This window comes from Labrus mixtus, chromosome 14, assembly GCF_963584025.1.
Source record: "Labrus mixtus chromosome 14, fLabMix1.1, whole genome shotgun sequence".
Taxonomy (NCBI): domain Eukaryota; kingdom Metazoa; phylum Chordata; class Actinopteri; order Labriformes; family Labridae; genus Labrus; species Labrus mixtus.
In genome coordinates this window covers 16,749,945-16,768,028 of record NC_083625.1, presented here as the reverse complement: position 1 = coordinate 16,768,028, position 18,084 = coordinate 16,749,945, and the positions used below count along the sequence as shown (strand labels likewise).

At 39.2% G+C, this 18,084-nt stretch overlaps 1 protein-coding gene across 1 annotated transcript; it reads left to right on the top strand.

Moving 5' to 3' along the window:
- The first annotated feature begins 10,158 nt into the window (after window positions 1-10,158).
- Window positions 10,159-16,696, top strand: LOC132988255 (transgelin-like). Its single transcript, XM_061055533.1, has 5 exons — window positions 10,159-10,341; window positions 14,146-14,332; window positions 14,437-14,608; window positions 15,351-15,453; window positions 15,572-16,696. Exons 2-5 carry the CDS (start codon window positions 14,153-14,155, stop codon window positions 15,720-15,722), a joined length of 606 nt encoding a protein of 201 aa, XP_060911516.1. The 5' UTR covers window positions 10,159-10,341; window positions 14,146-14,152; the 3' UTR covers window positions 15,723-16,696.
- The last annotated feature ends 1,388 nt before the right edge of the window (window positions 16,697-18,084 follow it).

Sequence of the window (18,084 nt, the reverse complement as noted above, 5' to 3'; positions counted from 1 at the left end):
TTAAGCTGCAGAGCGCAGGGCAGAAACAGCAGCACTGCACCACCTCTCCTGCTGACTCTCCACAGCAGCAGGTCAGAGCACAACACACTCAAGTTCACACTCATTCAAGGCGAAAGTTAGAGGCATGCTTTCCACGGATGAATGCTGCTGTGCTACAACTACTAAGTGTGAGCTGAAGGTATACAGTAAGTACAGTTCTTACCTGCTAAAGGTATTTTTAGTTATGATTATGACTTAAAATCCGAAACTAAAGGTGAAGTGTTAAGTTTCAACACATGTATTGCACAGTTTTATTATCAAATTATTACACATAACAGGAAATAAAGGAAATGTAAAAAACATCCCCCCACCATCAAACAAATGTGGACATTGATGTTAAGTTTAATGTAGGTTAATTTGACTAAAATGACATTTCATGATGAAGTGTATAATGCCTCTTCACCTTGACTTTGTCACTGATGACAACAGATGTTGATCTGATGTTAATCAAAGTTATTTTGTTAAGCCAAAGTCCCATAGGTCTTCCAAATGTGGTGCGCACGACAGTAATAATATATACTATAATATATATTACTATATAGCAATATACAACTGATGATGACATGAACACTCATTGGGCGTATTTAATCATTTATTGGGGCTGTTAAATAACACAAATCCTTTCAAATATATGTTCCTTTCATTGTCAGTGTTTGTAAGTGCTGCCATAAATAAATTGATCATCATGATAAAGTCCCAATTACCATCATCAAGAAATATGTGCTTTAATTTCCAACAAAGAAGCTTTTAACTCATCTCTTGAGACAGCCTGACTGGACAGCCCTCCAGAAAACATGTTCAGGGTTTTTTAAAGGTCTAGATCATACAGTACTTATCAACAGAGTTGTCATTCATCATCCACACACCTTCACATTTGTACCATCAGTACAGTTAATTAGGTACAGCACAAGTGTGTCTGCAACTTCCTCATACCTGCCTCTAAAGATGAGACTGACATGACATAACGTGTACATTAAAAAAGAACAAATGAAGTACAAGTAAAGAGATACCCTTCCCCCCAAAGAAACAGAATCACATACATACCTGCTGTGCAAACTGTTTCAAACATACACGTGCATGCAGAAAAGTAGATCTTCCATGAACAAGCTGCTGCAGCATGAGCCATATGCTGGCCTGAACTTTACTAGGGAATGCATTTTGCCTATTTATAAACTAAAATAAGCATTTTTTCAAACCATTTTCCCCTTTGCTATACCTCTTTGTGTTTGATGTGCTGTTATTTTCTTAACCAGCTTTAAGTTGTTATTAACTTCCAACTTCACTAAGTCCCCAAAATGAGATCTGCAACATTTAAATCTGTTTATAGTTGATTCTGAAGCGAGTTAAAGCCGCATAACACTTTAACACAAAATCTCTCCCTTTCTGCTGCAGGTGTGCAGCAGGTGTATTGATGTTAGACAGTAATGCTGACTTAATGCACTGTCCTCATTACTCAGCAACTCACCTTTATTCTGGGCTTAAAACTTACTAAGCCTGAAGACATCAGTTCAACCCATAAATACATTTCGAACATACCACGTTGTGCTCACCTTTACAATAGATTTACAAAATACAACTCAGAGCGTCAAATATTTTCCCTCCAAAAGATCAATGAAACCAGAAAAATGCAGTCGGGAAAAGAATGCTTGTGTCATTCTCAGGTTGCTAAACTGATTATGAAGTACATATTAAATCTCTCTCATGTGTTCACATCCTACTCTGATCCGACATGAAGGATGTTCAGCTGAGCTTCTTCACTCCAATCTGTCACTCCCTACACTGTTAACCCATAATGCATTTTCCTGTGTATAAATCAGACTGAAACATATGAAATCATTAAAACAAGCAGCAAATGTCACCATCATTGATTGTACTCAAATGTCATTAAATATATAAAACTGTGTACATTTAGAATGAACTAATTTTTTTTTTTTTATGTGTGTGTGTGGGGAGGGGGGGGGGGGATCAACTTTTGTTTTCTCTGAGAAAGTAGGTTAATCGATATTTCCATTAAACTGAGTCCAGGGTAGATCTTGTACTTTAAATGTCAAGTGTCTTGCTCCGTAACTGTTGTAATAATTCCTTGTGTGACTATCACCGTGTTAGGCTTTGTAAACACTGACAGCTGCAGAAAGGTTTTTAGTCATCTCACCTGTCTGAGTCTACGCAAACGTTGACTTTACTGTAAATAGAACTCACATTGAAAAACTTAACAGATATTTGTCTCTGTTAGGATGACTCTGTATGAGCAGATTGATTGGCATTGACAGTCTATTCTTAGGCATTCATCCTTGTCTCCTCATCAAATTTTCATCTGCTCTCTGACCTACTCTCCACAGCTGATTCATAACTATCCCCGTAATAAGACAGGGATAGAAACATCATTTAATTATTCCTCTCCTGTACTCCTTGGATATTTCCCTCTCGGCCTCTTCACTCTTTCATAAAGATGATGTTGCCGTTGGGTTATTCCTCTCTTGAGTCTGCTCCACTTCTACTCTCTTAATGTCTCGGGCCATCAATCTGTGTCAGTCTCCATTCTGCTCCCTGCAAGTGACTTGGTTTCCTTACATGATATCCCTACTTGGCACAGCCTGCCTGCCCTTCATCTCCATCTGCTCCTCTCCTCCTGCACCTGACGCACTCTGCTTCTTCTTTCCACTGCTCCCTCCACCTCCACATTTTGAGTCAGCCCTCCTGCCTTCCTTGGACCTTTTCCGTCCTTGTGGATGTAGGCCTGATCTATCCATCTGAATCTCACTTGAATTTAACATTGAATCCAATGGTTTCCTATTTCCCTCTTTGCTCCTTTTCCTCCATCTTCCGTAGCTGCCAAAGCTGCTGAAGCTTAGGTCTTCTGCAGTTCTGCAGAAACACCATTCCTCAGCCTCTCCTCCATCTTAAACTGTCTGTGACCCCCGATTCATCAAGGGAACGCTGACGAAAAAAACCCTGAGACATCTCCTTCCAGCAGCTCACAAGCTTTCATTATCTTCCTCTGCAACTCTACTGGTGCTGGATTGACACCTCATTCACCTCTCTCCCTTACGGCTAATCTCTGAAATATTATATTCATGGAGGAGACAACATATACGTTTTTCCTCGTGATATCTTTTTAAAGCCTTGACATTCTTAGTGTCAAGACTTCCAGATCTTCTCATGACTGTTATGCCATCAAACTGGATTAATTCATACTTAGGAATGTGCTCTATGTGTCTGTCAGATTTGGCCTGTATCTCAAAAATACCCCCATCAACCGTTTGACCAGCTCTGCAGTACACTCAGCTCAAATCTGGATCTAATACGACTGTTCTGGTAATTTAAAAAAGTGGAAATATTGGGGTCAAGTTAGTTATATGAAATGGGTAACAAACTGAAGTCTACTCTGCTTTTTGAAGAGCGTTTCTGGTTTAGTCTGTTTAAGAACACACCATGGTGCAAGATAAATCCAGTTATAATCTTTGAACAGCAACTATTACTGTACTTTTTGCCCTTGTCACAAAATAGTTGAAGTTTCATGTAAGACTTGGCCTTCAAAGAAAGTTTTTAATCTCAGAAAATGCTTCTTAGGTAAGATGGTGCCACACATTTGTCCAGATTCTTTTTTTTTTTTTTTTTAAAGCAAAACATGTCACACATGGGGAAAAATATTCAAATATGGAATGATCCAAACACCAAATATTTCAGTGGGTCAGTACCAGGTTAAACCTTAAATCCCCGAAGTTGAGAATCATTTGCTTCTTCGATAAATTATTACTTCTGTATCCCATTGGTAGCTCCATAGGGTGCCAAATGTGCTAGGTCTGTCCTTTGGGTTATCTCTCTTTAAAGATTCTACATAAAAATGCAGGATCTGTAGGCATGGGTGGGATTTTGGTATTAGGAGTGTTTTGGTATCTATTTGTAGTACGAGTAGCATCATATATCATCCACTAGCGCCAGAGGCTAAACTGTGTAGAGATTAAAAGGCATTTCACTTAGATTTTGACATAATTTACGTCTCCTTAAACAGATATCTGCATCTAGCACTCCACTCTTAGACGTTACTTACAACGCCAGCCTCAAAGATCTTCTCACATTACTTGTCCGACTGTAAACAATGGCAAAGCACAAAAAGAGGGTCCTTTATCGCTAACAACTGGCTGGCTACACTGGAAGCCCTATAGAGGCAGACAAAAGCCAATGCGTTTCAGATTGGGCCCTAGGTAACCTGGAAGTCTCCATCAAACAGCTGAAAACTTAAAATATCCCCGTACAGCAGAGGAATGATGAGTGGACACACATGCACATGCAGCTATATGTCATATATCCTTTTAAAAAAATCCTGCTTAAGAACACCTAATCCTGCACTGGGAGCCAAAAATAAGTCATGGCAGCAATAAATTCAGTGTGACCACCTCAGTTTGTGTGTTGTCTTCTTACAGAAGCATATCACATGACTCCCCTAATCACTTTTCCCCCTGAAGATTTAGAAAGGTTGATGATGTGGGAAGACTTGCGTCAAACTGATTTTATTTTTCTAATCCTTCATTAAGGTTAATGCTTGCCAAACTACTGTAACAGAAACGTGGGTTGAGGGACATTATTTTACAGTAAAGCTTAAGTCCTTTCAGTCAGTAGATGCGGGGAGTGCAAGAGCTGAGGGATTGATGCTGGTGAGTAATCCAACCATGCTCTCAACGTAACGCTGTATATCTGAGAGCCAGTCTCCTGTACCTGAGCAGCTTCTTTTTATGGACAGAGATAACATGGCTTATCAAAAAAAAAAACACAAAGAGACCTAAGCAAATCATCAAGGACAAGGAAGAGCTGGTACTGCTGGATGCAAACAAGATAGCACTCTTAGGTCCTAAAATATTGGCTATCTCCGTCATGAACTGTAATCACAACAACAACAACAACAACAACAACAACAACAACAACAACAACAACAACAACAACAACAACAACAACAACAACAACAACACTGACCTTTTGTTTGCAATGTCTTTCTCTACGCCCTCCCCTCATACATGCACCTCTGTCTCTTGGATCAATAAACAAAGGTCACATAAGTTAAATAGATCTCTTATCATATCTTGTTTTGTGGCCAGAGGGCGTTCTAGCTGTGTGCAAAGAAGTCGAGCTGTAGGATGCAGATGTTTCAACTGCAGCATCAAGATTTCACGTTTAACAACCGCCGAGTTATGCAGTCACACTTTAATAATAAAGGGAAGGATATAATCATTTGATATCAGCTGGAATGTAACCAACAAATTCCTGCTGCGAGTGCCTCACACACCCCATCTCCACCTTGAACATGTCCATTTCAGGGCAGCCTTTTTTTCCACCCTGCACAGCTGTGCCTCGTCTCACAGCATTATTAGAGGGGGAAGGTGGAAGGCTGAAGATTTATATGGACATTTAGGGGTCATACTTTAGAGGCTGAGTGTCAGCAGAGTGAATTGTCTGTTTAGTAGTTCAGGTCACGCTGAAACACAGCACCCCCAAGAGGATAAACCTGCACACTACAGCTCGTTTAAAAGAAAACATACATGTTAACAACTACATCGTGATTAAGCAGATGTTTCTTTTTCCATATGTGAGGTTATGCATTATGGATGTTATTGAATTCTCCACTCAAATAGTAAAGTGTGTATAAAGTTAAAACTGCCTCAGTACAATATTTGCATCATTTTTCATATACACTCATGTCAGAAGAGAAATAGAGTGGCCACCTCGCACAGACTCACAGCCTGAAAGTGCAGAGGAGCTAATGAATAAATGAGGCTGCTGTGTGACTGGTATTTTGTCCTAAGGATCAGTCACTGCAGGACCACCTGTGGTCTTAATCTAGACTTCTTTATTCATCCACAAAGCTCACGGTCACACCTCCCACAGCTCAGCCCTGCTGATGATCTGAGGCTGTATGCATGTAAAAAGATATGATAAAAAGGGGATCCTGCACACTGGTTCAAAAGCTGAGTATTTTTCTTCTTTTGATGCAACAATGTACATGTAGCTTTGAGCTTCACTCAGCATGAAAAATGACAGTCTCCATCATTTGTCCTGATGGTTGTTTTCCCACTTTGGAGGACAAGCTACAGGCCTATGCATAAAAGGTCCTGTGCAGACAAACCATCAATAATAACACTTCCCTTTTAGTTGACAGGCTACTCAGTATGGGGACACCCCTTTCAAGGATCTGCAGTACAAAATCTCTTTACGTTTAGTTTCAAGCTGGCATCCGGCCACAGGAGCCATTACAGAAATATGCAAACATAACGAGGAGCTCAGCCACATGACTAATACAACAGATGACGGCAATGCATTAACAGAGGTTAAAAGGAGAGATGGCATCCTCTGCTTGCTTCCAAAGACTTTGATTTAATGATCTAACTTTATTTGTGACCAGAAAGCAGGAACAGCTTCAAATCCATGATACTACATGCTTTGTTTTCTAAATATTGGCATCATGACATTTCAAACTGAAGGGCAAACCAAGTTCCCTGTGTTGTGCCAAACAGATTTTTTTAAATTATCTTTACTTTTGACTTTTTATTCAGGTTCCTCAACAGGAATTTAAAATCTATTCAATATGTTTTTAGGAATGGGATCACATTCCTACCATGTAAAAATAAACTACAGCTATACTACCTTTGTGTGGTTTTAAACTACATGCTAACAATAGCATGCTGACATCAACAGGTATTTTCTATTTCCCATCATAACATTTTTGGAACATGAAATAAACTCATTAGCACTTAACACAAGTAATAAGGTTACATTTTGAAGCTATTAGGTGTAAATCCAATCTATTAACAAATTAAGAGTATATTTCATCTGTTGATTTCACGTACATGTAGAGGAGTCATTAAAGTTATTTAAATTACTTTTGAGGTAAAGAAAAATGTAAGGGCAGTCCCAATTGTTTTGTTGATGCACTGCTGTCACTGGAGCAATGCTTACACGGCTAAAAGCTCTGTGAAGTGTTTAATGACTGTACTTTGTCACTCTTGGAGATAGCCTAGCATACCAAATACTAATCTTAAGAATGTATTATTAGTATTTTTTTGTCTGTTTTCCCAAAAACAGCCCACTCTATACTTTGAATATCTTAAAGGCAGAGACAACGCAGACATATTTCATGGAACATCACATATTGTTTTGGCTTCAAGACCTAAAATAGGTTTGTACTACCTGAATTATTCAGCTGTGCGGCTGAAAACAACAAAAACCTGCACCACTTCTCTCTCATGGTCCCCCTTGGTGCTCTGTTGTTCTTCACCATCTGTTAAGTTTCTCTTTCTGTATAACACCCTCAGATTTTACGCCCCAGTGACATCACAGCTCTGTTTCAATTAGCAGCTCCCAGCACTGTCATTAACACCCAGCAGGGCCTACCTGAAAATAAAATAGATATGCTAAACTGCTCTCAGGAAGAGGTCAGAGGACAGTCAGTAGAATGGCCAAGTTTGTTCTCTGTTGAACAAAATTAAATTACACACAGCTTGCATTAACAGAGGTCAAAATGCTGCTTTAAGCTATTTAAGGTGCAACAAAGAAACAGTGAGTGGATGTGATATGCTCTTTGCCCCCCTGAGCCACCAGATGTTGCTGTAGTGCAGGTAACGCCTGTGTTCACTCTGTATCTGGAATTTAAAAAGAAACATGCAAAGTAAGCTGTGTTCCCTGGTTCCTGCAAATGCAGTATTTTGGAGATTCAAGTTTAGATCCCTCCAAAAAGTGTACATTTGTATTAGGTACGGTATACACCATCAGGTCTAGGAGAGGTGATGTGTTCAGCTTCAGAAAGAAAAACTCAGAGCCAGAGAGAATAATCTACTATCACTTTGGCAAAAGAACATTTCCAGAATGGAAAAAAAATAAGAAATGTTGGGTGTGATTCCCTGCCCACTCTGATCTCAGCTACATGTTGAATTTCTCATCTGTGTGTATTTCACCATTTACATGTTTGCAGTGTAGTTTTCCCAAGCCCTCCACCCCCCCCGTTTACTCACACAGCTATCTGTCATGGTTTTACATGAACAGCCGTCCAAGTATCTCCCCTCTAACTCCGCACCCCATCAGGTCAACCAGTTCACTGAATATATGAGCTGTTGCATGAAGGTAAAACACCATATCCTTTAGGAAATGAAAGGTAAAGAAATTATACAATATTTGGATTATTGTTGTATTAGCTTTGCTATGTAAGAAGTTAATGCTGGAGGACTGTAAGGTCGTTGAAACATCTATTTCATAATCTGCTGGGTAAGTAGTTATGGCTGTTTGAGTAAAATACAATATTTAAAACAAAAAAGTGTAGCAGTGAAAAAAGTGTTTCATTTAGCGATCCATTTGTGAGTGACACTTCATTTTGTAAAAACCCTTCTAAATAAAAAAAGACAATAAATAAAGTGAATAAGAAATATTTGAAGTTTTAAGTACTGCCGTTCAAAGGGCGCCCCCTATGGACCAGGTAGTATGTCTTATCCCAGGGATGGTCACAGCAAGGGCCACATTCATTCAATTCTCACTACCAGAGGGCCAAATAGTAGGATACAAAAACAATTACAGTGCATTATGTTTCAAATTTAACTCAACATATACCAGTGATCAAATATTATTATGGACATATTTCTGGTTTTCATGATTTCATGGCAGAGTTTGCCATGTTTTCTTCATGTTTCCAATTAATTGATGTGTAAAAATCTATCTGAGGGCCACGTTGAGGGTTGATGGGGGCCGCATGTGGCCCCCGGGCCGCCAGTTGCCCACCCCTGTCTTATCCTGTTGCTCATTTTTGCACTAAACATGTTTAAAGAGATTTATTTTTTAAACAAAAATCTCATCTCATCAAAAAAAAGTGTTGCTGTTTCTGCGGGGTGCACCTACCCCACTGCTGCACTTTCAGTCATGACAATTACCTGTACAGAAATGATAAATCTTGTCCATGATGGTCTTTTTTTGTTTAAGTAGTTTATATAGAGGCCTCACTAACAATTTAAGCCTGTTTTATTAGCAGAAAAAAACTCATCACAGAAGCTTTAAGATTATACATTTAAAATCGGATGAAAAGGCTCTTTCTGATAAATCAGGTATCTTTCATGTTCTATTTTAATAAGGTGTGTTCTTTAAGTTGACTTGACAGGTGACATTGTTGGAAACATTAATACAATTTAAACCACACTCAGACAGTGAATGGTTTTAGTCTAGGTAGTGTTGCTGAAGTTTCATGCAGTTACAGCTTCTGTGCAGTGAAGAGGAAATAATCCACTGCAATGAACGCCCTCTCAGCTTGTGATAATCATTAACCCTTTACATGTCCTGATTGAGGATCAGGCTGAATACCTTTCTCCTGTGACACAAAACATAGCTGACATGATCTTCCCCCATCACATCAACATATTCATGACCACTGTGCGTCTCACACGGCCAACTCCTCACATTGTTACCACCTCTGATGTTATCTTGATATTTCAAAGCCCGCCAGGTCCTGACTCGCCCCGGTAGACGGGAGCTGACGTGGTTTGAAATGTCTAAGAGGGAGTGGCTCTTCCCCATGTACAAAGCCTGCATGTTAAACTGTAGCTTCTAAACACAGAGACAATAGTCACCATTTACAAGTTAAACTACTAAAGGAAAATTGCTGCGATGTGTCATGACCTGTAGCTTTCGGCTTTCAGCTTCCACTTGACATGAAACTGAACGAAGAGGTGGGGGCTTACATTCCACGGCTGCTTAACTTCCTGATTCAGTTTGAGACACATTTGAGCGACCACAAAACATCAGCAGATTGAATTAAAGCAATGAATAATCTCCCCACATGTGCTCCTCTGCTCTATAATTACTGCAACTCTCTTCCTGTGCTGCCTCAGACTTCACTGTTCTCCAGGATTTTATCACCCCTCCCGCCTTCAATCTTTCTCCTTCTGCAGTGGTGGGGGCAGAAATTTGGAGAATTCCTTTCAGTGACCACACCAAACTCTCCAGTCACATGGCCTTTTTTTCCTTCCTGTCCTTCTCCTAAATAAGGAATTACTATTTAAGTTGGGAAACAGGGAAAGAGCAAAAGGGGGCGGATCACAGTTTGAAATAAGAGGACATGAGGGCGTCTCTCTCTCTCTCTCTCTCTCTCTCTCTTGCTCTCTCTTTCTGTTGAATGTGGTGAAGTCATTTATTTCAGACAAGGGTGTTTGCTCTGTTTATATTGGCAGTAGTGTACAGTGCAATCTGCACTGCGTAGTAAGAGAAAAAGAAGAGCAACGACACGACATCCTGAGCGCACACTCACCTGTATTCACCTGAAATCTTCACAACAAAGTAAGCACAAACTTTTTCTTCTTGAATTTCTTTGGTTTTAAATCTCAGTCTTTTAAATTTCTCACTGGCAGGATTTGTGTTGCTTTGTGTTTGCGGCTAGCTCTGTACAGGAAACATGAAAAGTGTTAAGTATGATTCTGAACGCCCCACCCTCCCTCTTTCTACTTCTTCCCTCATGCTCATGTTTGATCTTTGAAGGATTTAACACTGAGTTAATGTTTAGCTCGTTCTGCCTGGATTAGATGTCTCCTGAATGACCTTCCAGTCTGAACATTCTGCTCTTATGAAATCCTGTTTTTTTTTTTTTTGTTTTTTTTTAATCTACATCATGTACTCTCTGCAAAATGTGAGGCCTCATAGATTTAGAGGTTCAGCCTCTGACAAATCTCTCATCAGAGACCCAGTGCTGTCAAATAAATATATTTTCTAGTTGAGTATATGCTTTGGCTGCTTTTTCAGGATATGGCTGTTAAACTCAGCATGTGTTTGTCACATTTATGGACCATAGTAAAGTATTATGTACAAGACCTCAGCTGGGGTTGAGACTGTTTTCAGTGAATATGTGGAATAACAAAGTGCTGATTTAGCAGCAGCTTGGACTGTGGAGGAAAACAGGCAAATGTTGAAGATGTGAAAAAATCACAGGAAGTGTACATTTAGCTCACAGAAGAACCATAATATGAGTTAATATATGGTATTGAAATGAATGGAAAAGTATTGATGCAGTGTCATGCTGAATGGTGCTATGCCAAAAACCTTGTGAAACATCTCATACCGGATGACTGCAAGTAACTGTGATACCAAAGTTGAAGAATTTGGGCGGGGAATAATAATGACGGATAAAACTCTATCAACTGGAACCACATTTGATTTATTAACTAAACCCTGAAATGGTACAGAGGAGCAGACAGGACAGCATTGATGAGTTTGTAACGGTAGAGAGCAAAGGCTCAAGAGCCCTCAGCTCCTGAAGATTTGAAAGGAAAATAACTAAGTGAAACGGTAGCAATATGCAGTAGATGTTCAATAGAGTAGCCTTATGTTTAAATGAAGGAAGTAGAAAAAAGAAGACTCAAGTAGTAAGATCTTTTCTGCAGCAAATATAGTAAGCTTTAACTTTAGTCTGGAAACAATAATATCATTTACAATAAACTAGAAGACATGTGTAAACAAATTGTTGTGGTAATAGTGCACAGTGAATGAATAGATAACAAAAGTCACACACAGTCAATTACAGAAGCAACAATGCTATATTAGTGTGTGGTGACATGTTGAACAATGAAGCACACAGAGCAAAGATTCAAGCATCGCAGCAAATTGAAACCGAGTCAGTCAGTCAATCAGTCACGTTAGTGACATGTTTAACAAGAAGGGGAGTTTTACATAAAGGACAGATTCAATTCAGTGTCTCTCTTCTAAAGATAGATGATTGATCATCGATTTACTGCTTCGATAAGCATGTTTGAACAAAGCACAGACTTACTCTTCGTCTCCATAAGAAATAACCTCAGTGACACCAGCCACATCTTGTTTGGTGGAAGGTTGTAGCTGAGACGCCATGATTACAAGTAACTTCTAAGCCTAGCCAGTTGATTTCTAAAGTGTGCAGGTTTATGTAGCCTATAGTTAAAAAACATATCCAAACACCTTTACACACTCTGACTGAACAGCGTGTGCTAATAAACTAGTTCTCAGTCTACTTAATAGTGGTGAACACAGTTGTTAACTCATACTGGCATGATAGCAATGAACAGAGCTGAGTGGCAGTGATCTAATCTTTTTTTATAGCCAATCAGTATATTCTATTAGCAGATCAGAGATCAAAGTGCATGGTAGATAAAATCTGTGTCAGTCTGTGACTTAACCGTCCCTCTTTGTTCACTTCATGACGTGAGGAGTCCAGATGTTTACAGCTGCATGATGTTCTCTGGGCGTGTCAGGACACCACAGATGAATGATGCTATGATTGAGAAAGAGTTTGCATGTTAGGATCTTTACTGCACCCTTGTTATTGGTTTTGGAGTTACAAAGCAAACAGGAAGTAACTTCTCCTCCACATTCTCCGTTCCCACAATACCACTAGAACCTCACTCAACGAACAGCGCATGGCATCTATGGCGGCGAGGGCTCCAGTGTGGAGCCAAACACGATTTGTCAAACTATCGACACATATTGTGTAAGACTGACAAGCTTCGGTTTTGGCAAGTGATGTAAAAGGTGTGCCTTTCTGCCCTGGGGTATTTAACAGTTCTTTGTCTTGTATAAAACCTGTTTGCATGGGCACAAAGACAGTGATCCTGGCAGACATCACACATGGTTTCTACAGACTTTTTAAAATGTAAGAAAAGTTTTTCCAATATTGGCATCACATATGCATTCCACACATTTGTGCACATGGCAAGAAAAAAGTAAGAGCAGGAGGATTTTCCTATCAGCTTTAAACATCTCCATATGTTATCTGCCTTCCCAGAAATAAGACTTGGTTATGTAACTCGGGTTTTCAGATCTGTTAAAGCAATAAATGCAGCGTGGCAGTTAGCAGGCAAAGTTTCATGATTTAACAGGCTGTTTGTGTGTTTTCTTGCCCAAAGAGCGTCCCTATCGCAAGCAGCGGTGTGCTGTTTTGTTAAAGGTCATGTACACACATAACTACCTTTGTCAGGGAGGGAGGAAGGAAGTGACAGCTGAATGTGCAAACAGGATGCAGGGAGTAAGGCGGTGCTGCTAAAGCCAACAGGAAGCTTAAACTGCATTAATACATGAGACAGGCCGAAAATAATTACTCATACAGAACACATGGCTGGTTATTCATGAAGACACAGAACTTTTTCTAAATCCACAGTACAGCACGTCTTATTTAAGAATTACACCCTCATGGCGTGGAAAGTGGGAACACAAACGCTACAATTTGAGCTTTTTCAAGATAATGCAAATGATTTATAAAGAAGATAAAGGGTTATATGTTGATATCAGATGTCCTCTGTTAGATCATATGAAAGCAGATATACACTACATTAACTGACATTTCTATACAACTCTCCTCTGATTTCTTTACTTTTCACATATAACTATACGTCGCAGCGTTAAAGGCTTTATATGCAATTTTTTGATCCAGCAGATGTCACCCTAGAGCACCAGCATGAAACCAAGACAACTCGCGGTGCATTGTTGTGTTAGCATGCTAATGCTAGCGATATTTATTATGCTCGTATCTTCACACTGCATGTAAATTTACCCGAAATGACCGTGATCTAGAAACGCTTACGTGACATTCAATTAAGCAGTGAGTACACTAGTCCCTCAATTAAACAACTTTCATACGCGAGGGGATGAGCCACCCGGCCGTCCTGGCGATGTCAACAAACTGAAGATAGGACTCGGAAAACTCTGAAAGAGGATTTACGTGATTTCTATTACATTCAAGTGTGAAAAAGGGATACTTGAATATTTTTGGACAACTGCTTATTGACAGTCTTGTTAGTAGTTAGATGAAAAGACAACTATGCGATTAGCCGGTTTGCTTTTTCTTCTAGAAATAAGCGCAGGAAATAATGAAACAGCTGGCCTGGTTCTGTCTGAAGGTATCGGAGTTTGTTAACCAGCGCTTCAATAATTCACGAACACATTATGTTTTCTGTGTTTGATCAGTGCATATAATGAAGGGGCTGTGTGTAAGAGCAAGGAGGGTGTGTATGTATTGTAAATGTTATTATAATTTTCCATAACAAAGGACACAATATGCTGTCAGAGAGCAAAGTTTGTTCACCCGCCCACATGTCTAACTCTAACTCTCTGTCTAAGCAGGATCACCATGTCAAACAAAGGTGTCGCTTACGGTTTCAGCCGCGATGTGCAGAGTAAGATTGACAAGAAATATGACCCGGAGGTTGAGGAAAGGCTAGTGGAGTGGATCATGGCCCAGTGTGGTCTTAATGTCAGCCTACCTGAGTCCGGCAAGACTGGCTTCCAGAACTGGCTCAAGGATGGATGTGTGAGTGTTTGATTAGCAAAAGCATTAATACAACATTGTAACCTGCATGATGTAAGCTACGATATATTTGCAATGATACGTCTTTTCTGTGTGTGTGTGAACAGGTGCTGAGTGAGCTTATAAACAGCCTATATACATCCAACAAGCCATTCAAGACCATCAAGAGCTCTGGCATGGCATTCAAGCAGATGGAACAAATATCCCTGTTCCTGAGTGCTGCAGAAAGATACGGAGTCACCAAAACAGACATGTTTCAGACTGTAGACCTGTTTGAAGGTAAGAAAACACAGGAGAACTTCATGATACTACAACAGACTATTGTTGGCAAGTTACTGACTTTAGTCTAAATTTAGTATGATAGGGACAATTCATTCATATTTTTTTTTCTTTTGGACATAGACAATTGTAAATAGCAAAATAAGAACCAGACGCGTTGGACACAGGTAACAATTATTGTAAAAGAGACAGAGTGAGGGAGATTGTGCTTGAGTGCATGTAAATGTTGAGATGGGATACTGATTTCACAATTTTTTTTTAAAAGATTGATTTAATGTTTAAACGCATAGAGATAGCCAGGGAACCTTTGCGACACACTACAGCATTTCTAAAGGAAGCGAATTTGGAATGCGCGTCCTTGCAGTAACAGTAATTTCCTTATTGAAGACCCTGTAATACGCAGAATAAAACAATAGCATACTTTAAAAATGTCTCTTAGGTCAGCAAAATGTCAACGCTAAACCAAGAAAAAGCAATAGATAGTCATCAGTCTTCTTGAACCTCTCTCTCGTCACAGTCTAGACATTGTGTGTATCCAACATTTTGAGGATCTGAAATTCCTTACCTAATTGATCTGGAGGTTTTTATTTAAAAAAAAAAAAAAACTCTTCAACCAAATTTTTGTTTTTATTCTTAGAAAAACTATACTTGGATTCATGGGTTAGTATTTCATGGTACAGATCAGTGTCTTTTCCCCGTATTTTTGCGTTGCTGTTCATGTGAGGCTGTGGTATTTTTCTAGCTAAAGACCTGGCTTCTGTCCAGAGGACCCTGATGGCTCTGGGTAACTTGGCTATCACTAAGGATGATGGGACTTACAAAGGAGATCCGGGATGGTTCCATAAGTGAGTTTGATTATTTTATTCACATGCGTAAACTAGTTTCTATGTGCAAAGTTGTCAAACACGTTGGAGGGAAGGAAGTTTAATTTGACTCACTGAGATATGTCATGGGTTCGTGCAGGAAAGCCCAGGAAAACAAAAGAGAGTTCACAGACGAGCAGCTGAGCGAAGGCAAAAGTGTCATCGGTCTGCAGATGGGCACAAACAAACTAGCATCTCAAGCTGGAATGAAAGGATACGGACTACCAAGGCAGATCATCAACGACCCCTAAACCTGAGCAGAGCTTAAACCCTCCTCCTCTGGCGAGACACTCCACCTGCTTCCCCTCTGACAGGACAGAGAAACTCTAAACACGAGGAAGAATGCCACCTGACTGTTTCTGAGAATAAACTGGACCAAAACAGGGACCAATAAATGTGCACATATAGAACACACACATACCTAAACAGATACCTGTGACAATTAAACAATAAGAAGAGTTATATTACAGAGCAAATCGTAAATAAAGGTTTTCTTAAAGAATCATTCCAATTGTTTTCATTTCATTTGCTCTAATATGTAAAACTATTTTTTAATCCATTTTGTTACCTTGCACACACTCAGAGTTTCAGTTTATTAACTTAAAGAGACTTGTAACCCACTTGAGAGAAGCAATCCATCAAATGTATTAAGTTTGCCTTGTTTAGCTGCATATTTGCAGGAACTTCAGAACTATGGTAATGTAACAATAGGATTTATTTTTGATGTGTTCTTGTTTTTTTATTGTTTATCTGCACACAGTTTTCTTACAGCGTAGCTATCATCTACTTATAACTGTTATATCAGGGTGTCTTTGAATGCAACGCCAAGAAGGGATTTGAAAACATTCTCTGCTCAGAGCTGCAGACAGCTTACACTTCATCAAGAAATTAAAGTAAAGACATTTCATTTGTTTAATACAGTTATTATCTAACTCAAGTGCTTCAAGTCTTTGTTGTGTACTGTATTTGTTCTGTACTTGTGTACTTGCTGTGTGATTTCAAACATATAGTGATTAACTATTGAAATTTAGTGATTAACCGCGACTAAAACATTTCATCGTTTGACAGCCCTAACAAAAACATAAAATGCAGTCATGTGTGTTTTAAGTCTCCATGGAGGCTTCTAGATTCAAACACTTACTGGACCTTTTTTTTTTAGAGTGTTTACACATCATTTATATTGAGGATGACTTTGAAATAAAATTGGATTTACCTGTAAAGAGGCCTTTTGTGTGAAGTATGGATCGTCTGACATTCAGTGAACAGTTTTTACTGATAATATCATTGATCACAATCAGTGATTTTTCACTGTGCCAGGTAAAAGGTAAATGAGATTAGCTATTGTACAAAGCAACCCAAAATAAATATGTCAGAGTTTATTCAGGTAACTATAAACCTTGTTTACTCTAAGCATCCATACACAGATAAGATGGTGTATTATAGTGTGTAAAAAGAAAAAAGAAAAGACGGAGAAGAGAGAATGATGGGAGGGAGTGATGATGGGTGGGGATAAAGCCTGGGTTTTTCCTGGCTGGGTTTTGCCTTTTTGGATGGAAAGATAGAGAGAGAGAGAGAGAGAGAGAGAAAGGGGGCTCAGAGGAGGACTATCACTGTCTCCTGCCAAGGTTTTGTTTGTTCTCTGTTTTTGCTCAAGTACTGACTAATCCGTTCAGCATGAACTGAATCAGAAAAAGGCCACAGATAGAAGAAAGAAACAGGAAGGGGAAGAAAGAAAACAAAAAAGAACTTTGGTTTGAGTAGAGAAAGAAGTTAAAATGTAACAAGAGGAAGGGGTACTTAAACAAATGTCCAGATGGAGTCAAACACAGGAGATTAAGATGGCTGGGGTCAGAAGGAGCAGAGGTGAAAACAGAACAGAGGACAGAAGACATCCCAAAAAGGAGCGATCATTACAGAGGGAGTGCAGACAAAAGACTTCCTTTTCACTCTATTAACTATTAACAGGAAACTGTGTGAGGAAGATTTCACACAGAGGGGCTTATTGGTAAGCACATAAATAATTGACAGACAAGTTTAAGACGAGTGAAATTAGAGATGGTATGTATTTGATACAGACAAATACACTATAGGCCAAAGGGGTCAACAGACCTGTGAATGTGGCACCGTGCCACAGAGAGCCTTTTTCTGATATGGGAGCACTGATCCCTGTGGGATTCACTTTTACTCTTAAAAATGTTTTTAGTCTTTATGATCGGACATTAGAAGATATGTTAGAAGATGTGATTAAACCACACAGGGTTTATATTTCTTTCTTCTATTATATGCACATTTAGAGCATATGGAAAGAGTTACTCTTATGTGCCTGATTATTCATAGTCAGACTTATAATAAATATTTCACAAAGACTTATTACAATACCAACCTGACTCTGATAGAGTGAGATCATATGTTCACTGTATGCAAAGAAAGATGTTTTATTAATTCAACACAAGCAGACTGGTGTGCTGTGGTGCTATAACTTCTTTAAGAATTGCTGTTTTCATGAAGTGAGTGACATTATGTGTTTCAGGGTCATTGTTCCGTCAACCCTTAGTGAGGAAAGTAAACATGGACTGTGTCAGAAATGTGTGACTCTCATCTCAGAGGAGATAA

What these genes read in the sequence shown, in the direction of transcription:
- LOC132988255 (XM_061055533.1), top strand. Translation starts at nt 14,153, where the DNA reads ATGTCAAACAAAGGTGTCGCTTACGGTTTCAGCCGCGATGTGCAGAGT. An exon ending in ACTGGCTCAAGGATGGATGT is followed by an intron (nt 14,333 to 14,436) that starts GTGAGTGTTTGA and finishes GTGTGTGAACAG; the next exon opens with GTGCTGAGTGAGCTTATAAA. An exon ending in GACTGTAGACCTGTTTGAAG is followed by an intron (nt 14,609 to 15,350) that starts GTAAGAAAACAC and finishes GTATTTTTCTAG; the next exon opens with CTAAAGACCTGGCTTCTGTC.